The following is a 22,505-nucleotide window of genomic DNA, read 5'->3' on the forward strand; positions in this document are numbered from 1 at the left end:
GTAGTATACTGCGTTGCGCACCAGAGTCCACCAGCAGCCGCCGGCCCGACAAGGAGTCCCTGATGAACAACAGCTTGCAGTCACGGCCGGCGCCCATAGCCGCTAACGAGCGCCGGCCCTGGCGTTTCCCTGAATCCTGTAACTGCAGGGTTTGCGACACTGCTTCGCCTTGGCCCCGAACCTGGCATGGTAAAAACAGAGCCCGTCTTCAGGTTGGCGGCGAGCCGTCACCGCAGCCGCGGTGTCCACATAGTCATCCACAGGAGGTGGCGGGACGGCCTGGTGGGGCAGCAGGGCATGCACAAACTGTTGCCGGTTGGCCAGGAAAACCCTGTCCGCCTCAGCGGCCAAAGCACGGTAGTCCTTGGAGGCGGCGAGTGGAGAACTGGCTATCGGTGTGCGTACCGGTGCGGGGAGCTGCCTCAGGAAAATGTGTGTAAACAGAAACGCCGGGTCGGCTGATCCCAGCACAGACAGCATTTTTTCCATCAGTTCAGACGGTTTCCCGTCACCAAGGCCGTGTAGGGACAGTAAACGGTCCGCTTTTTCCAGCTCCGACAGCTCAAATAACTTCAGGAGGAAAGTCTTTAAAGCATCGTATTTGCCAGCAGGCGGTGGAGCCTCCAACAGTGTCATCGCTCGCGCCGTCGTTGATGCGTCCAACGCCGCCACTACATGGAAGTACTTCGTAGAATCCTGCGTTATTCCCCTTAGCTGGAACTGGGCTTCCACGTGTTGAAACCACGGCCGTGGGTTATGCTGCCAGAAATCGGGTAACTTCACAGTAGCGGCGTAGATTCCCGCGTTAGCCATGTTGTTAGCAGTAGCTACTCCGCCTGCGGGTACCGCGTTAGCCATGTTGTTGTTAGCAGCAGCTACTCCGTCTGCGGGTACCGCGTCAACAAAATTGTCAGCGCCTTCATTGTCTGACATGCTCGTATTCGTAGTTCGTATTCTCGGGGTCACCAATGTGGAGTTTGTAAACAACGAGACAGGAGACGTGAGCGTAGTCGAGGAAGTTTACTAGCTCCAACCTAGCATGTCATACATTCGACAACAACAACGACCTCTCAACACGGAAGCGGAAGTTCCTAACTCCCCCTCCGCTTCTTCTCTTAAAGCTACAGTGTCCTCTTAGGTGAATGTCTCTCATTATATGGTTTGGGTCACCACAATATAATATTAAGCATATATATTAAGCATACAAATATTAGATACATAAATAATATTTGTCTCAATAAAAAAAAAGGGGAAAAAAAAGAGTTCAAGATGTTCATCATAAGAAGTCCTTCGTCGCTCCGTCGATCGCTGGAACGCAGGAGAGCACGGGTGTTGATGAGCAGATGAGGGCTGGCTGGTGTAGGTGGAGAGCTAATGTTTTTATCATAGCTCTGACGAGGTCCCGTAGCTAAGTTAGCTTCAATGGCGTTGTTAGCAACAGCATTGTTAAACTTCGCCAGGCTGGAAATTATTAACCGTGTATTTACATGTACATGGTTAAATAGTATTGTTGATTTTCTGTCTATCCTTCCAGTCAGGGGTTTATTTATTTTGTTTATATGTGCATTTGAGCCCGATGCTATCACGTTAGCTCCGTAGCTAAAGTGTTTCGCCTATGTATTTCGTGGAGATAAAAGTCACTGTGAATGTCCATTTCGCGTTCTTGACTCTCATTTTCAAGAGGATATAGTATCCGAGGTGGTTTAAAATACAAATCCGTGATCCACAATAGAAAAAGGAGAAAGTGTGGAATCCAATGAACCCTTGTACCTAAGTTACGGTCAGAGCGAAAAAAGATACGTCCTGCACTGCACTCTAATCCTTTACTCTCATGTTCCTCATCCACAAATCTTTCATCCTCGCTCAAATTAATGGGGTAATCGACGCTTTCTCATCCGAATCTCTCTCGCTGCATTGTAAACAATGGGAAAATGTGAGCAGCCCTTCTTCCTGTGACCTCACGCTACTTCCGGTATAGGCAAGGCTTTTTTTTATCAGCGACCAAAAGTTGCAAACTTTATCGTCGTTGTTCTCTACTAAATCCTTTCAGCAAAAATATGGCAATATCGCGAAATGATCAAGTATGACACATAGAATGGATCTGCTATCCCCGTTTAAATTTAAAAAAATCATTTCAGTAGGCCTTTAAACTGAATCATATTGGTGCTTTGATGGGACATATACGTTTAAGAATATTCTAGTCAGTTTAAATTAAAATTATAATACAACAAGGGTGTGCAGATTGACCCAGATATCAATACTGTCGTTACCGAGGGTAGTGTCAGTATTGAATCGATACAAACGCGATCAATTCTCGTCAATGTTTGTTTTCATAAATTTGAACTTTGTTGATAACATTGTTGTTATATTTACACATTTATTTCGCCCCTTGTCCTGTTATTATTCACATAACTTGGATAATGAGTTTTGGGTCGACACCAAAACTTGCGGTATCACCCATCCCGTGCACTGAGTCGTGAATCATACTTGCCAACCCTCCCGTTTTTAGCGGGAGAATCCCGGTATTCAGCGCCTCTCCCGACAACCTCCCGGCAGAGATTTTCTCCCGACAAACTCCCGGTATACAGCCGGAGCTGGAGGCCACGCCCCCTCCAGCTCAATGCGGACCTGAGACTGCGTGGGGGCAAGATGAAGAAATACGCTTGCAAGTTCCAAAACGAATGGAAACAAGAATTTCAGTTCATCCAGGACAGTTTGAAGGGGAAGGTGTATGTTTCCTGTAAATTTTGTAGAACAGACTTCTCCTTTGAACACAGTGGCCGAAATGATATACTCATTAAGAACGGAGAAGTTAAACAGGACAATACTGCCATCTAATGGACAGCCACAGGACCACTGAAATTCAAGTATTTTTTTTTTTAAATGTAAATAAAATAAATAAATATATATATATATATATATATATATATATATATATATATATATATATATATATATATATATATATATATATATATATATATATATATATATAGCTAGAATTCACTGAAAGTCAAGTATTTCATACATATATATATATATATGAAATATATATGAAATACTCGAGTTGGTGAATTCTAGCTGTAAATAACCACGCCCCCAACCACAGCCCCCACTCCCAACCCCCCCACCCCCCACCCCCCACCCCGGACCAAGCCCCCCACCCCTACCCCCCACCTCCCGATATTGGAGGTCTCAAGGTTGGCAAGTATGCTCATGAATCCCCGGCTCCTGTCGGCATTTTCCGCCGCTCTCCGGCCAGTAAACCAGCACAGCTGATTAGACTGCTGCCGATTAGCATGCTGCTTCTCCCTAGCCCACGCCGCTCTGTCGTCTGTTATCTCGTGTGTTCCTCGCCGCGGCGGATGGCACGGATGTGGTAAACAAATGGCAGATGTCAAGGGACAGTTGGGCTTTCCCTCGTCGCTCCCTCAACACTCGGCGAGTCACGGCACGGGGAGCGGCGATGTTACGCCGGACGCCGGTTGCGGCGGCGGCGGCTTCCGGAGCCCGGGAACCGACGTCACTGCGGGACCGCGCCTCGTCCGAATTGTGAAGTCCGACTCGGGCTATGGCTTCAACGTGCGCGGCCAAGTCAGCGAAGGGGGCCAACTCCGAAGCATCAACGGGGAGCTGTACGCTCCGCTGCAGCATGTCAGCGCGGTCCTACCGGGGGGTGCCGCCGACAGAGCCGGCATATCAAAGGGGGACAGGATCCTTCAAGTGTAAGTGGATTTAATACTTTACTTTGTTAAAAGTGCAGCTTCGGTTGTGTTTACAGAGTCACGGGATGGCACCGGTGTGTGTGTGTGTGTGGATGAATGCAATGGTTGTACTGGCTTGTTGATAGAGGGCTCGTTTGTTCCCTGAAAGATTGATGCATCATTCATCCAGCATTCATCCCACACAGCAAAAACACTCCGCGGCGGATCCCCCGCGTAGGTATCGCGCTTTCCGGAACGGAACCGCGAAACGGACCCGCATCGGCGTCCACTTGCTCTTAGGAACGTACGGATCCGCCGTGGCGGCGCGCTGCATCCGCTCCGCACCCATGATCAAAGCCTTATTTCCGCGGTGGGTGCCATCCGCTCCGCACCCATGATCAAAGCCTAACCTCCCGCCGCGGACCAGCAACGGACTCATAAAAACCCTGGCTCATCTGGCCGTTTTGGACCCCTTTATCTTATTTTCAAAATCCCTTCTGTTCTTGCTGTAGGATAAAATAGGAAACTAAAAAAATCACTAAGCCCTACTACAGCAATATATGCTTACATATGCATTGCCTTGTATTTTTAAACTAACAATATTGTCAATAGGCAGAAACAGAAAATGGTCAATTCACTCTATAAAGTAAATATATATAATATATATTTAAAAAGTAAATATACGTATTTAATCTATTACGCTACAACTTCAAGGAAACGCTGCTCCATGCACAGCTAACATATCAGAAAATGAATAACTGGTGAATGACAAGAAGTCCAATAAAAGGTTGTTTATTTATACATATACATCTCTATTCCTCCTGAGGAGGTGGAAGCGGGACTCGTCTCCTCGTTGCCCGATCCCCCGCCAAGTTGAACCACCTGATGGCGTGTTTGGTGACCTCAGCGTCCGTGGCTGACCTTGTCAACACATTTTTACTCACAGCACCTGTAATCAAACAAGATTACAAGACAGATACGTTTATGTTTATGGTAGGAAGCATCCAAAGCCAAGTATGCTTACACAATACAAAATATGTGATAGGTATTAAGGAGATTACATTTGAAAAAAAAAACATGACTTAAAGGCCTACTGAAACCCACTACTACCGACCACGCAGTCTGATAGTTTATATATCAATGATGAAATCTTAACATTATAACACATGCCAATACGGCCGGGTTAACTTATAAAGTGACATTTTAAATTTGCCGCTAAACTTCCGGTTCGAAACGCCTCTGAGGATGACGTATGCACGTGACGTAGACCGGCGAACACGGGTATGCCTTCCACATTGAAGCCAATACGAAAAAGCTCTGTTTTCATTTCATAATTCCACAGTATTCTGGACATCTGTGTTCGTGAATCTGTTGCAATCATGTTCATTGCATTATGGAGAAGGAAGCTGAGCAAGCAAAGAAGAAAGTTGTCGGTGCGAAATGGACGTATTTTTCGAACGTAGTCAGCAACAACAGTACACAGCCGGCGCTTCTTTGTTTACATTCCCGGAAGATGCAGTCAAGATGGAAGAACTCGGATAACAGAGATTCTAACCAGGAGGACTTTTGACTTCGATACACAGACGCCTGTAGAGAACTGGGACAACACAGACTCTTACCAGGATTACTTTGATTTGGATGACAAAGACGCAGACGTGCTACTGTGAGTATGCAGCTTTGGCTTCTAAACATTTGATCGCTTGACCGTATGTGCGCAACTTTTTTTTGCGTATGTACGTAACTTTTTAAAAATATATAAGCTTTATGAACCTTGGGTTAGGTGAACGGTCTTTTGGGCTGAGTGATTGTGTGTGTTGATCAGGTGTTTGAATTGTATTGGCGTGTTCTATGGAGCTAGGAGCTAGCAGAGGAGCTAGGAGCTAGCGTAACAAACACGCAGGTGTTTTTATGCAGGATTAATTTGTGGCATATTAAATATAAGCCTGGTTGTGTTGTGGCTAATAGAGTATATATATGTCTTGTGTTTATTTACTGTTGTAGTCATTCCCAGCTGAATATCAGGTCACCCCCGGCTCTCACAGCATCTTCCCTATCTGAATAGCTTCAACTCCCCACTAGTCCTTCACTTGCACTTTACTCATCCACAAATCTTTCATCCTCGCTCAAATTAATGGGGAAATTGTCGCTTTCTCGGTCCGAATCTCTCTCACTTCATGCGGCCATCATTGTAAACAATAGGGAACTTTGCGTATATGTTCAACTGACTACGTCACGCTACTTCCGGTAGGTGCAAGCCTTTTTTTTATCAGATACCAAAAGTTGCAATCTTTATCGTCGTTGTTCTATACTAAATCCTTTCAGCAAAAATATGGCAATATCGCGAAATGATCAAGTATGACACATAGAATAGATCTGCTATCCCCGTTTAAATAAAAAAAATTCATTTCAGTAGGCCTTTAAAGTTACTGGAGGTGGTTAAAATAAGGTGCTTAAACTATGAATTTGTGATCAGGGTATAGGTGTGCAAGAAATCCAAAATCCATCCATAATGTTTAAACAATATCGTTATTTGGTTCCTTGATCAGCGTACTTGTTTGGCTCTGTTGGATGACGGCGGCGGGGGGTTGGGGGGCATAAATAAATATCCATAACCCAACTTTGGGAGGTTGACATTGTTTTCTTATTATATTTGTACTATTGTACTATGTTTGTATTCGTGTAGGCCAGGGGTGTCCAAAGTGCGGCCCGGGGGCTATTTGCGGCCTGCAGGTCATTTTTTAACGGCCCCAGGGCACATTTTTTAAAAATACGATCGAAATAAATAAAAAACATTAAAAGTGGTATTTAAAGAGCAAACAGTTGAAATGTAACAAGAAAATGTAGCAATGTTTACTCTAATCACACAAAGCTGCCATGTAGGCTGTTTCTTTCTTTAAAAAATAATAATGAATCCAAATCAATGTCATTATGAATTATTGACCTATTCAAGGCTTAAGAAGTTTACCTTCGCAATCAGCTGGTCTTGGTTGTGCTTAATAGTTTCCAGCAGGCTAAGGATCTGGGGCCGTACTTATCAAGCTTCTTAGAATTACTCCTAAGAAGTCTGCTAAGAGTTGACTTAAGAGTAAATAAATTATTCGCTGAAAGCTGCACTTAAAAGTTAGTTATCAAGCGTCTTACTCACACTTTCAGCGAAGTGTAGGACTGAATCTTAAGTGTCACACTCAGAGCTGAATTACGACATTACTATGTGCCGTAAACGGAATTTTAGGTGACGTCATTTCTGTGTCCATAGAAATGACCAATCACGGAAGGGAATCCGTTGTCTAAGAATAAAGAAATATCTTGGAAATATTTAAGTGGACAATGGGAGTGTATATTTTGACAATAAACTACAAAATAATACAAAACAAACTAGTCCCCGCCGGCACTCACGCTACCGCTCCCTCTCTTCTATCGCCCACACACTCACTGACGTCACTCACCTCACGGCCACACACATACGCTACTGTCATAACATTTTCTTTCCAATTCATTAATTAGGCAACTAATTTGAAACTGGTGTGGGTGGCTCTATATATACTAGCCCACTGCAGACACATGCAGAAATCAACAAGGAATCGAAAAGTACTAAATCTGTGACAAAAATAATATCCGCTCTGTCTAAACGATACCGTTTGATCAGCTGCTCGTCATAAAAAAAACCCCAACATTGTTCCGTTCCCTGAACGTTCGCGCACGTCTCTCTCGCCTCAGTGCCATCCCCTGCTGGCAACTCCTAACCACTTAAGACACCTCTGAAGGTCTCTTAAATATCGTGGAGAGTAGGAGTGATTCTTAGACTTAAGAACGTTGATAAAAAGCTTTTATTCTTAAATTTGAGAGTAGGACTACATTTCGCAAATTCTCAGGACTTAAGTGTAAAATGGCACTCTAAGAAGCTTGATAAGTACGGCCCCTGGATTACCTCAGGCGCTGTTGACAAACAGCAGTATAAAATTAACATGTTTCAGTGTTTATCCTCATTACTCATAATCCTGACATTAGCTATTGACCTTAGTTAATGACAAAAGTTATTGACAAAGTTTGAAGAAAATATGTGATTGCTTGTGAATTTGAATTTTTTCCAAAATTTGTGGCACAGAATGACCATCCGGTATTTGCTCACCAGAGCAGGAAATGTTGTCGGCCATTCTTCCCCCTCGCCATGTTGGCCTGTAGGCCAGGCTGGATCCAGGCTCCTCTGTCTGCCACATTTTGAGGGCTGCTGGTGAGGGGGGTGGAGGGAGTCGAGGAGGGACTGCCGTTCCTAGTGAGGTGGGCATTGTGAGAGAGCCATCAGTTAACCATGACTGGTAATACCCAAGGGGCCTATCTATACACTAATATTTCAGAGATCAGTCCCTACCTTGTGTAACTCTCTGCATGTTTAATGCAGGTGCTGGTGAAGGCATATGAATGCGTCCTTCCCCATGGTGAGGTGCTAAGGGAGATAAATTGGTATTAAATGGTTGTGATCTGTTAACCATGGTTACTGGATGCTGAGATATTATTTCAGAGATCAGTCTTTACCTAGAAAGTTATCTCCAGTTGAGGAGTCGAGTTGACAAGTACTCATGACTCTTGCTGGCACTCGGCGAGACGGTGGAGCTGGGAGAAGGGATACAAGGAGAGGGGAATATCTTTAGTACTAAGAATGTTAACCATATCTTTAATATTAATGTGGTGGTTTCGTTTTTTTCGATGTTAAGAGATTATTCCTTACTCTGCCTGTGCAATTGGCTTGCCAACCCCAGAGATGCGAGGTCACCATTTCCCGGGTCTTCTTCGCTATCATCCGAGTCCCTGAGACGATGGCTGTTGGGTAACCATATCATTAGGATTATTGCAATACCAAAATTGCCAAATATACATATAGTACAAGCATCTCTGGTCTATTTTTGAATGCTACCGGAAATAACCTTCCTATTACTGTAGAAACATGACAAAAACAAGACGGAACACACTTACACTGGCTTCCTGTTCCTTTTTTCTGGCAGCTCCTCATTCTCTGCCTCAGATTGCAAATCCCAACTCCATGTTCCTCAGTAATGTGACACAGGAGGAAATAGTTACAATCCTGAAAAATGTTTAAATCTAAGACTTCAACTGATTGTAACGGAATTGATATGGAAACGATAAAAAAGGTTATTGAAGAGATCTCAGGACCATTGATGTATATTAGTAACCTATCATGTAGTGATGGGTCCGGCAACACCGATGCATCGGCGCATGCGTCGAGCTCATAGAGCGATACCCTGTGTCGGTGCGCGTATCGCTTTTAGAAAGTCACGTGACCGAACACGAGCTGTTTTGGTCACGTGACCGCTCATGAGCCGTTCTGGTCACGTGACCGCTCATGAACTGTATCGCACTGACGCCTGCGCGTCAAACTGTTTATTAGGAAGCGGCGCAATGCGTGTTGTTGACGAACACCGTTAGGGCCGCTTGTTGTCACTGTCACTCAAAGTTGCATTTCAAAATTACACAGAATAAATGTGTTTATTTTGTTTAGAATTCAGATGGGTTTGATTTGGTGCGCGGCATATATTGGCTGTGCGGCGCACGGTGTGCGCGGAGGACGCCTGAGCACTGCGCAATTGCGCAGGCGCGCACCTTAGAGGGAATGTTGCTCACAGGGCACAGAGGAGGCGTCAGTGCGATACAGTTCGCGTATCGGTCACGTGACCAAAGCAGCTCATGATCGGTCACGTGACTTTCTAAAAGCGGTACGCGCACCGACACAGGGTTTCGCTCTATGAGCTCGACGCATGCGCTGATGCATCTGTGTTGCAGGACCCATCACTACTGTTACTAGAGAAGGTACAGGAATGACGGCGTGGCGAAGTTGGTAGCGTGGCCGTGCCAGCAATCGGTTACTGGGGTTCAATCCCCACCTTCTACCATCCTAGTCATGATACATGTTCACATTATTTGACTGTATCTAAAAAAGATAAAAATATATTTTTATTTAAATGAAGATATTAAATAATCCTAAATGAAATACAATGACTTGGTTTATATTATTGTATATACTAGGTCATAAAATCAGTGTCAGTTGAGTCGGTCCATAGGTTGCCTGTAGGGATTTTTAATGTCCAGCAGATGTCAGTATTTAGTGACACAGTATCGACACAGTATCAATACAGTTTTGCAATGTGTCGAAACGCTTCATGAGGCCTCATCAACCCATCACTACTATCATGTCAAACAGGTAAATTTCCAAACAAAATGAAAATAGCTAAAGTTGCACCAATTTATAAGACTGGAGACAAACATCAATTTACAAATTATAGACCTGTTTCTTTACTTCCACAATTTTCTAAAATCATTGAAAAACTGTTCAATAACAGATTAGAGAGTTTCATAAATAAAAATAGAATACTCGGAGAGAACCAATATGGATACAGAGCTAATGTTTCAACTTCAATGGCTTTAATTGAAATTACAGAAGAAATGACCAATGCAATAGATAGTAAAAAATGTGCGGCAGCAGTTTTTATGGATCCAACTAAAGCATTTGACACAATTAATCACAATATTTTAATCAAAAAACTAGAACGATATGGCATCAGAGGGTTAGTCTTAAACTGGATAAGAAGTTATCTAACGAACAGGAAACAATACGTGAAGCTAGGCGAACACACGTCTACAACGCTAAATATATCCTGTGGTGTACCTCAGGGATCAATATAGGACCTAAATTATTCAATGTCTAGATAAATGACATTTGTAAAGTTACAAAAGATTTAAAGTTAGTATTATTTGCGGATGATACAACAGCGTTTTGTTCAGGAGAGAACACACAGAAGATAATACAAATAATAACAGAAGAAATGAACACATTAAAAAGATGGTTTGACAAAAACAGACTATCTTTGAATCTCAGTAAAACTAAAATAATGCTATTTGGTAACAGTAGAAGAGAAAGTCAAACACAAATACAAATAGACGGAATAGAAATTGAAAGAGTAAATGAAACCAAATGTCTAGGTATAATGACTGATGATAAATTGAACTGGAAATCTCAAGTAAAAAATATACAACATAAAGTAGCAAGAAACACGTCAATAGTGAATAAAGCAAAACATGTTCTAGACCAAAAATGACTTCATATTCTCTACTGTTCACTAGTGTTACATATCTGACTTATTGTGTAGAAATATGGGAAATAATTACAAAAGTACACTTCATTCATTAACGGTGTTACAAAAAAGATCAGTTAGAATAATATATAATGTTGGATATAGACAACACACAAATCCTTTCTTTATTGAATCAAAGATACTGAAATTCCACGACATAGTGAATTTGCAAACAGCTAAAATTATAAACAAAGCAAACTATAACCTGCTACCCAAGAATATACAACAATCCTTCTCAAAAAAAGAGGAGAAAAATAATCTTATAGAGAAATGTAATTTAAAACATTTGTATGCACGTACAACACTTAAGACCTTCAGTATATCAGTATGTGGAATTAAATTATGGAATGGATTAAGCAAAGCAATCAAACAATGTACTAATATGATCAATTATTTATGCTTACATGTGGAAATAATAATAATAATAGTAAATAAAATAATAATAATAAAAAAAGGTAAATAAAGCATAAAATAGTCTCTAATAAATTAATTAAATAAAAAACAGTATATAAAATATATACATCAGCAAATAACAAAAATATAGATCAAGAAAAAGGATCCTTAATATGTGCAGCAATTTTTCCCACTCACATGACCTCATTTTATATTTTCTTCTACAATTAACTATGCCAAAAAACACAGACACAGCTAGTCCAAAGTAAACAGGATCTCGAGCTCCACTAAAGAACAAAGAAAGAAATAATACACACTCATATTAATAGCAAAGAACGGCTGTTTCCACTCCGTTAACGTTACGTTGTTGACTAACGAAGTAACGTTAGCGACCTGGGCCTAAACAACACTGACAATGAAGTAATACACTTTCGTTTCAAGCAGTTGGAAATATGTGGAATATCGTAGCATGTAACCTACACACATTCACAGCGTCTAACAAAAGATAGCCTAAGTTAACTGTATTGAACTTTTTACTCACCGGCTTCACGCGGGAAACTTTCAAATTCTGGAGTTGGGGTCCCCCGGAACACAAAACACAGATAAAAGACAATTTTACAATAGCACGGCCAAAAAATGACCGTCGTTGTGTGGGTTTTTTGACGAATAACACTCTTTTCCACTTTTCTTCGCTCGGGCCTCACCTACTGCGTGCAGCCATTTCGAATTTTTCCTGGATACGTGACGTCAGACGCACGTCCCCATGCAAAGCATTCTGGGAGGCGGCGCTGGAAATAGCCTTTTTTTACAGAATATAAAGTTTTACTGCTAGTCCTAATATCAAACAACGTCATTACAATCATACATAAATGATGATAGAAACACAAAGGCCGATCTTTACTGCGAATGTAGCAATAAATCAATAAATCTATACTTACGTTCGTGTTCCAGCAAAGAAAGTCCAGAAATGATGATCTTGGCTCATGCGCGTACACGCTAGTAGGCGCGTCCACGTCTGCGGGTGCAGACATTGGTCGGCTCAGCGCGCGTAGGCGGAGCCTATAACTCTAGGCGGCGCGCGCCGGTTTAGTTTGTCGCGTCCGCGTATGCGAATCAGACACGAGTCCGCTCAGGATCAGCTGTCTGACCGTACAATTTTCAGAGGCGGAGCTGTATCCTCTAGGCGAAGCCAAAACGAATGTGACAGTAACGCGGGTTGGGCGACTTGAATGCGGATCTGTATAGGAGTCTTCTCCTGTGTGGGATGTCACACTTTAACCTTCTCCATCTTATTTACATCCATGCATCCTGCACTCTCATCAGCATCACTGCCTTTGACTTGCTACAACCATGGAGACCGGCTGATGTTAGCTTCTGTTGCTATGGAGAGGAGCATGTGGGATCTGCATCAAGTGTGTGTGTGTGGGTGGGTGGGTGTGTGTTTGCAGTTAAGGTATGCAGAAAGACAGAAGTGTGCTTGCTTCCTTCCCTGATTGGCTTCGCCCTGTCTAAGGCTCCTTCTCATTGGTTGGCTGCTCTTTGCAGATTTGTGGATGGATGGCCCACAGTAACCTGGCAGTTTGGTGACCCCATTATTTCTGTGTCTCATTCCTACCTTTCCCCTGCCAAAACACACATTTGGTAATGCCTTTTCGACTCATGCACAAACTGACTGGAGTGGTTCCGGTAGTATATGTTCATTTGTTTGTAGCGGCCTGTTGCAAGTAAATTTACAACACCGCAAATAGATTTGACACTAGTTGGGCCCTCGCTCAGGTCCCTTCTAAGGTTATCCAGGGTAAATCCCACCTAACCTTATCCTTGTCCACACACACACAATGGTTGTTTAAGACCCTACCACCCTTCCTTCTTGAAAATGGCCTTGCAAATATATGTGTTGTCTTGTCTAATCATAAAAGATGCAGACAAGGCGTATTGGCAGAGTTCTTAAAGTTTACTCCACAAGGTGCTCATCAAAAACATCCCGCTGCCGGCATGGCTAAACGCGGCTACTGCGCATGCCCTTCACTACTGCTGGGTAGTGGAGTTCTTATGTTACCTAGCTCATAACATCACAATATATATCTGCCTTAGGCCATCTAGAAGGCCTTACTGACAACAACTCGTGATCCGATTGGCTATCGCAACTGTCTATCAACTGTATGTGCCCGTTCACTTATTGACGTTGATTCTGAAGGCTTCGGGCAGATTTGGTAAGCTAACTGAATTTTGATTGGATAAAAACTCTACAACCTAAAAACAACAGTGCTGGATGGAGCATAATAGGACATGAAGAGAATATGAATAATTTTAGATTTACAGGGAAAGTAAATAAAAAAATACTTTTATCTTTAATTATGATCATGATTTCTGGTTATGTTAGGCCAGCAAAGAAGGCCTTGGTGACCCTGACGGCACACCACTGGTTTTGACACTATAGTTGGGCCCTCGCTCAGTTACTACGTTTACACTGCAGGCCAAAGTGGCCTAAATCAGATTTTTTTTAAATCTGATTCTTTCCATCTGACTGTTTGCACTGCAAGGAAAATGTGATTTTCATCAGACTCCAGTATAAACGCACACAGACCCCAATGTGGCCTCGATGTCACTTCCATGCGCACTTCAATAAAGTGAAAACAAAGCAAGTTGAGAGGGAGGAAGTCGCTACTACTACAAAATCAAATAAAAGTGGAAATACCTTAAAAATGAGTGTTTTTTTTACATGTAAGTAAATTAAAGTAATATAATGTATGAACGAATGTATGTAATTTAATATATTTGGGAGGGTTGTACGGTATAACGGTATTAGTATAGTACATCAATACTCAATTAATTATATTCGGTACTATACCGCCTCTAAAAAGTACTGGTCCCCTTCCCCTCTCCCTTTTTTAACGGGTATGACGGCGCGTCGTGGCATTGCTGGTTTTACGAGCAGAGGAGCATGTTTGGCAACGCGCAATCACAGAGTACTTACAAGCAGACACGCCTTATCTTGCCTCTGATTGGCCAGTCCGTAATGTTTTGCCCTAACCTTAGCCAATTGTGACTCATCATACAAACACCAATTAACCATGATGGATTTTCTCCGTATGTATGGATGTGCTCATTCATCCAGGTCATTGCATTTTCTCCATATTTTTTTGGGCCTGTTTTCGCAGTCCATTTTGTCTCTTTTTAATTTGTAGCTTTGATGTTAGCTATCTGGTTGAATTCAGGATATCATTTTTGGGGCCATTTATTAAGTAAACATTTTGAAAACAAAAATCTTGTTTACGGTTTTCTGGACAGTACAATGGTGATGCAACAGGGTTTTACAGGGTAGTCACATTATTGTTTGGAAGGGATTTACTAGTATTGACAATCTGCTCTGCATACTTTTGATATTAATATTTGAATATTAGTACTATTTGGTGTCATTTTGAATTTCTGCGGTGGAGCATTGTGATATTTTGTCTGACTTATCTATTTTACATACAGTCCAAGTTAGGGTTGTACGGTACATCGGTACTAGTATAGTATCGCGGTACTAATGAATCGAAAACATATATATACATAACCTATTATTTGCGCACTATTGACAAGCGATGCACCGGAAATTTGGTTGTCTTAAAACATATAAAATAAATAATTACTGATACCGTATTTTTTTATGACCTAATAAAAATAAGGAGCAGTAGAAAAATAAAAGAAATGTAAACATTTTTATTTCAAATGTAACCTTCCTCTGATTATAATCCCCTCAGCTATCAAGTTAGAAAGTAAAGTAAATGTCAACACAAGCATGGAAAACACTCAAACAATGTTAACAAAATTGTAAAGTAGAACATTTAACAATTACCCCTTAAAATGAAAGTGCAAAACTATGGAAATATGTAAGAAATGTGTGATAAAGTGTAACAAAATAGTGCAAAGTGTTAAAAAAGGAAACATAGAGAAACCTCAGAAGAACTACTGTATTGGCTTTTCCAAGATTTCCCAGGTTTTAAACCAAAGGCCGTGGGCTGAGCCAGGACAGGTGGTGCACTTTCAAATGCACTTCTGACTCCAACTTAAGTTTCTCAATAGTAGATATGTTTGCAAAAAGGTCTTGAAGGCCGACTGAAATGATTTGTTTTTATTCAAACGCGGATAGCAGATCCATTCTATGTGTCATACTTGATCATTTCGCGATATTGCCATATTTTTGCTGAAAGGATTTATTAGAGAACATCGGCGATAAAGTTCGCAACTTTTGGTCGCTGATAAAAAAAAGCCTTGCCTGTACCGGAAGTAGCGTGACGTCGCAGGTTGAAAGGCTCCTCACATTTCCCCATTGTTTACACCAGCAGCGAGAGAGATTCGGACTGAGAAAGCGAAGATTACCCCATTAATTTGAGCGAGGATGAAAGATTTGTGGATGAGGAACGTGAGAGTGAAGGACTAGAGTGCAGTGCAGGACGTATCTTTTTTGGCTCTGACCGTAACTTAGGTACAAGGGCTCATTGGATTCCACACTTTCTCCTTTTTCTATTGTGGATCACGGATTTGTATTTTAAACCACCTCGGATACTATATCCTCTTGAAAATGAGAGTCGAGAATGCGAAATGGACATTCACTGTGACTTTTATCTCCACGACAATACATCGGCGAAGCACTTTAGCTACGGAGCTAACGTGATAGCATTGGGCTTAACTGCAGACAGAAACAAAAGAAATAAACCCCTGACTGGAAGGATAGACATAAAATCAACAATACTATTAAACCATGGACCTGTAACTACACGGTTAATGCTTTCAAGCCTGGCGAAGCTTAACAATGCTGTTGCTAACGAAGCCATTGAAGCTAACTTAGCTACGGGACCTCACAGAGCTATGCTAAAAACATTAGCTATTCACCTACGCCAGCTAGCCCTCATCTGCTCATCAACACCCGTGCTCACCTGCGTTCCAGCGATCAACGGAGCGACGAAGGACTTCACCCGATCATCGATGCGGTCGGCGGCTAGCGTCGGATAGCGCGTCTGCTATCCAAGTCAAAGTCCTCCTGGTTGTGTTGCTGCAGCCAGCCGCTAATACACCGATCCCACCTACAGCTTTCTTCTTTGCAGTCTTCATTGTTCATTAAACAAATTGCAAAATATTCACCAACACAGATGTCCAGAATACTGTGGAATTTTGCGATGAAAACAGAGCTTTTTGTATTGGATACAATGGTGTCCGAATACTTCCGTTTCAACGATTGACGTCACGCGCATACGTCATCATACATAGACGTTTTCAACCGGAAGTTTCGCGGGAAATTTAAAATTGCACTTTATAAGTTAACCCGGCCGTATTGGCATGTGTTGCAATGTTAAGATTTCATCATTGATATATAAACTATCAGACTGTGTGGTCGGTAGTAGTGGGTTTCAGTAGGCCTTTAATTTCATGTACATCCAACAGTACATCCAAGGTGAACGAAAACACGTTTAACTGCATACAAAGCTATAAACAAAAAACTAAGGCTCAAGTGTTACGTTAGAACTGGTCAAAAACTGTTTTCACCGCCAGTTGCTCAACCCGACATTTACCTAATCAATTTCACCTGTGCGCCCCTATATGCTCTTGTTACAGTTGCTGTAAATTACACAGAATGTAAATGACGGTTTCTAATTCAATAAATTAACTTGCATTATTTTAAAATATATTTTCATGGCAATTATAAAAGAATAATAATTTAACTTAATATATGCAGTACTAGAGAAATATAAATAACACAAAAATGGCTACCACAACCATAATGAGAAAAATGTAAGTACAGTAGCACAGTAGGCCAAAGTATTCATCAAGCACCACCACAATGACCAACACCAAAGTGCAGTAGTGCAGTAGGCCTAAGCCATCTTTCAAAAAATGGCTACCACAACTACTCTCTGCCGGTTTAGTGCCAGGAACTTACGGCTATGTAACATTTAATTTTGTCTGTTAATCTTATATAAGTATGGAAATAAATGTATGGTTTGCAGTAATCGTTTTAACTATTATTGGACCAAAATACTATTATTTTTTAATAGCACATTTGTCATATTTTGTACTTTATTTTATTTATATATTCCTGCACTTTAGTTCCTACCTGTTGTTTTGATGTACCCGACGGAACGGATGAGAACTGAAAAGAAAAGAGGTTAACGCGGCTGAGGACTACGGTCCGTTCGAAAAAATACTGTCGAGGTGACGTTTCATGTTTACATCCACAATTTCTTCGCTCTCTGCAGCAGTCATTTTTACTGCCATCCATGCAGAGAATAAGCAGGGAGTTAACAAGATGGCGCAACCAAACTTGATAGTTAATACTGTTAGCGTGTCACTCCCACTGATCAGTGATCACTTCCTGCGTTGCTTCGTTACCAGAGAGCGAGTGCCTTTGTTCATGCAATCAACCTTGTCCCGTAACTTCAGGTTTCTTTCGACCAAAATATATATACTTCTCGAACACATTTTTATTGATATTGATGACATGTTTATCATGATATATATTAATATCGTTTTATCAACCCAGCCCTAGATGGTACCGAATTCTGTACTTTTCTGGCACTGACTGAATCCCGCCAGTCTTACCAATTTACGTGAAATCCAACAGTGCCATGTTATGGTCCCTGGGTTGCGTGTGACGTCATGTCCGGTTGCCGACTCTTTGCACTTTGACACATGGCGCTCAAAACGTAAACAGGCTCTACTTTTCCGAAAATAATACATTGGCTTTGCTATTGTCATGCTACTGATAAGGCTTACCGATTTGACATAGCAATTTCAACACCTCCAAATTTGTTAATGAAAACTACAACTAAAATGCACATTACAATTAAACAGCTGGTATGTAATAAGTCCAATACGTACAGTACTAACACTTTTAGGGCACAGCAAAAGACTACAACTGTAATTGAGACTCAGACATGTGATAATAAAACAAGATATAACAACTGGACAGCAGTTATTATAATCAGCTGATTTTTAAATTGTGCAATAAAAAATTATATTTTATTATCAAAAACAATTAATATTCATTAATACACACAAAAGTACAAAAAATTGTACCGTTGAGTATTGGTATCGATTCCCAGGTAAGGTAAAATAAGATAATCCGTTATTTATCCCACAACGAGGAAATTTACAGCATTATAGCAGCAAAGGGCATAGATTGCCAATCAAAGAACTAAGTACACAAATTAAATTAAAATAAGGCTAAATAAAAATAAATATATATATATATATATATATATATATATATACAAGAAAAACATTTACTAATTAGATTCAGTGTCTCATTTAGTCATCTGCTTTTAAATTTGGCTTAAAATGTGACTAATCCGTCCAGAAATATTTTTTTTATACATTCATAGACATTTTTTATACTTTAACTGTGCTGCTCATCAGGCTGTTACAAAAAACAAAATAACTATCATGTTTTTGTCCATTTAAAAGCAAGGACAGGCCAGTGCTGACCAAACAAGTGTACTGTTTTATGAAAACAAAGGACAACAGAAATATCAGCAAAAAAAACAAACACTGAAGCTATCTAACTTCCTCAAAAAGAAACAAGCATTTTGTGATGATGTGTTTAAAAAGTTGCACACATGTACCGGTAAATTGTTGATTATTGATTAACTGCTGGCATTTTAGCAGGTTAATTAAATTGGGATCCCAACTAATGAGTTGTTTATATCTTCTTGTTTAGATGAAGAATTAATCCTAATCCTCACTCAGGTAAAAAACTAAATAAAATCAGTGGCCGCAAACGAGCGTCTTTTTGTGTTATTCTTGCTATCTCCGGGTATAAGTTAAATGTCAAAGTTGACAAACTTCTCCGTTTATGGCCACAACCTTATACTTGGTGCGCCACAACCGCTGACTGTGCTAATAAATTTAACATTTTTAAAAAGTACCTTACACAAGCATAATTAACTTAAAGCACTTATTGATACATGTACACAATTATTATGCTTTGACCTAAAATACTGGTCAAAATTGTCCAAAGATGTACTGCACTAAAAATGTGAGAGATTTTGCATTTAATTAACAAACATTTGATTAAAAAAAATATTTGACACAAAAAGCACACACTCTATGGTGGTAAAATAAGTGTAAAAGGTAAAAAAAAAAAAAAGAAACTAAAGACAAAATATAAAAAATGAATTGTGTTGTTTTTTATATTGCTATTTTTATTCAAATGTATTGTTATTACTATTATTTTAATTGTTGTGGTTTGTTTATATCAGTTTTTTAACTATTTAAAATAGAGTTTTGGTGGAACAAATACTTGTGTTTTCAAATTAATGAATAATCCTGTAATTAATCGTGATTACAATATCAATCATAATAATCATGATTATTATTTTTGCCGTAATTTTCCAGCACTACTACAAAGTAGGGGTACATGTACTTGGAATCAGATGTTTCCGTATGCAACTCTATGATATGGATAAAGTATTGGCTAATACACTTCTGTGGGACCTCTGTGTTCGTAATAAAGTAAGATAATAACAACGTTAGTAAGGTTACTTTTACTAGTAACACATTATCTAATTAGTTACCTTTTATGTATGTTAGCGATACGCTTAATTTAACATGGTCGGCTTCTCTTGATGTGGTTGTATGTCAACAAGACAGTGTCAGAAGCACGGCAAGTTCAATGCAGGTTTTACTAATGATAGCAACGATAAACATCACCAACAACTTGATATCAAAAAGGAGGCAACATCACACAGCAAACAACACACTTGTTAGTATACACACACATACACACTACTACCACAAGGGAATAATGAACAGCAGATCAATGATTGAAGTGACAAGCCTGCAATCCTACAATACCGGTTTGTGGGCAAGAAGATATGACAGCCATCAAAAGACATTCAATCTCTTTATTAACCAGAGGCAATAACACAATCCAGTAAAAAGATACAACAGAGCTGCCGTCACTGCAGGCAAATTGCCGCTGCTAAGCTAACAAACACAGCTGAGCTAAAATGCTGCTGTAGAAGCTATATATTGGAAGTTATGTTTTTTAAAGTAAGACATTAATTACTTTCCCTAGTAATTAATTACATTTATTAAAGAGTAATTCCGTTTTTTGGTCAAGAACCAGTAACTATAATTATTTGTTTTTTAAAAGTAATTTTCCCGAACACTATATCTTTGTGACTTATTTGAAATTGTTGAAAAATACTACACAATGGGGCCTTTTGAGTTTTGCACTGAGTCATGAATAAGAAACAAAGAAACCCCTGAAAGGTAATCCTCAGCAAATGCAGAAATCATTACCTTGAAAACGGCGATCAACTGACTACATGATGCAGTGGAAAAGACAAAAAGTGCTGAAGCTACTGGACCAAAAGTCACTATATCAGGTGCTTAAAGGGTCGTAAAGGTGCTGCCAAAGTGCTAAGTCTGTGCTTTGCGATGTAACAAGTTTTTTTTTTGTCACTCCACCTGCAAGTTGCCTCACACGCCCTTGCCCGGGTTACTCTGACTTTATTTTCCTATATCCCCACAGAGAGCTTGAATAAACTCAGCAGACCAAATACGACTGACACCAAATCAGCTGCCTGTCACAAGTTCCACTTAGAGCCATTTCCTGTTTGTCTGTGTTCCAGCTGACTGTTGCAAAGTGTTTGCCTCCACACTATTATGAAACCCCAACACAAAACAGAATGATAGTAAAAAAAGGTTTGTTGAGACTTTCTTAAGCATTAGAATGCGAAGGTGCGTCCAAACCTTTAACAGGTACTGTATATACTAGTTTAGGAGGAAAGCATTGCACATGGAAACTTTTACATAATCATAAAACCCACCATGTTTGAACTAACATTTGAACATTCTTAGCTGTCACTTAAGTGTACAAAGAAGTTAATCGCTGTTGTTGGAAAAATATCAATACATTAAAACACTATTACACACGCAACTTAAGCTGTAGATCAGTCTTCTATTAATAACCCCTGTTAAGGGCTTGTCCATGTTTACTCTGTAAGTGTTTAGCAAAAAAAGCCAAAGAAAAAGCAACATGTTGACACAGCTGCCTGAACACAGGTCCGACGGTGGTTTTGTGTGACTTTAACGCACTGCTTCTCAATTATTATTTGTTACACCCCTTTCCAGTCCCCCCAGGAAGAAGAAAACATTTTGCGCCCCTCACTCCACTCTCCGTTGCATATATTAATAGTATAATTTGTCTATAAAATTGTTATAAGTACACATCTGCATAAGGCTGAAACGACGAGTCGACGTCATCGGTTACGTAAATTCATCGACGCCGTTTTTGTGCGTCGACGCGTCGCATATTTACGTCACACTACCGTCATGGCGAAGCGCAAAGCAGACGATGCGAGCGGTGCGAGCGAGGGAGAAAAATCACGCCAAAAGTCGTCAAAAGTGTGGGAGTATTTCAATAAACGGCCTAATAATGTTGTTGTATGCACGCTGTGTCGAGCGGAAATGGCCTATCATAGCAGCACAACGGCTATGAACGAACGTTTGAAAAGAAAACCATCAACCATCAACTAGTCAATCGTCCGCGCGAGTATACGTTGTCATCATTACACAAAAACATGAATGTGTCATTTGTATCTGCTAGGGGTGTAACGGTACGTGTTTTGTATTGAACCGTTTCGCTACGGGGCTTTCGGTTTGGTACGGGGGTGTACCGAACGAGTTTCTAAGCTAAAGCTAACTTTAGCTGCTAAAGTCTTAACAATAACAAGCTGCTTTGCTCCTTATGCTTCTGTCTCAGCACGCAGCATTGTCCCACCCACACAACCATCTGATTGGTACACACGAAGCATTATCAGCCAATCAGCAGTGCGTATTCAAAACGTTACCAGCCAATCAGCAGTGCGTATTCATAGCGTATGTAGTCAGCGCTTCAGCGTGGAGCAGATAGGTGTTTAGCAGGTGAGCATCAGGCAGCGGACTCTCCCCAAATGATAATAAACACCTCCCAGTCAACTACTAGTAACATCACTATGAGCCCGTTGACCTTCTAGAAACTTAAACTGCAGCTCAGCTCACTCGCAGTCCTGGCTTGAGGTGAAGGCTAATTAGCTCTCAGTTCCAGCCACATCGACCCCTTCTGAGCGCCTATTTTCAGCTGCTGGGAACATTGTAAACAAGAAAAGAACCAGAGCATGTACACATGCTAACCTTTCTTCATTACAACTGTTAGTCACTCACTGGAATGAGTAGAATTGGTTATTGTGTACTGTGTTGGACTGGATGTTTATTTTGCACATTTTAAAAGCAATAC

General features: G+C 40.7%; 1 protein-coding gene across 8 annotated transcripts in view; it reads left to right on the top strand.

Annotated features, from left to right (window-relative positions):
- The first annotated feature begins 3,229 nt into the window (after nt 1-3,229).
- Nucleotides 3,230-22,505, top strand: part of snx27b (sorting nexin 27b) — a 48,914-nt gene continuing 29,638 nt past the window's right edge. For all 8 annotated transcript variants that reach the window (XR_009822096.1, XR_009822097.1, XR_009822098.1 and 5 more), the window contains exon 1: nt 3,230-3,725. Coding sequence is in view for 4 of the 8 variants with exons in the window: in XM_062028906.1 (XP_061884890.1) it covers nt 3,388-3,725 (338 nt within the window). In the remaining 4 variants the exon portion in view is untranslated. The remainder of the gene's footprint in view (nt 3,726-22,505) is intronic.

The sequence above is a fragment of the Entelurus aequoreus genome, linkage group LG20 (genome assembly GCF_033978785.1).
Source record: "Entelurus aequoreus isolate RoL-2023_Sb linkage group LG20, RoL_Eaeq_v1.1, whole genome shotgun sequence".
Classification (NCBI taxonomy): domain Eukaryota; kingdom Metazoa; phylum Chordata; class Actinopteri; order Syngnathiformes; family Syngnathidae; genus Entelurus; species Entelurus aequoreus.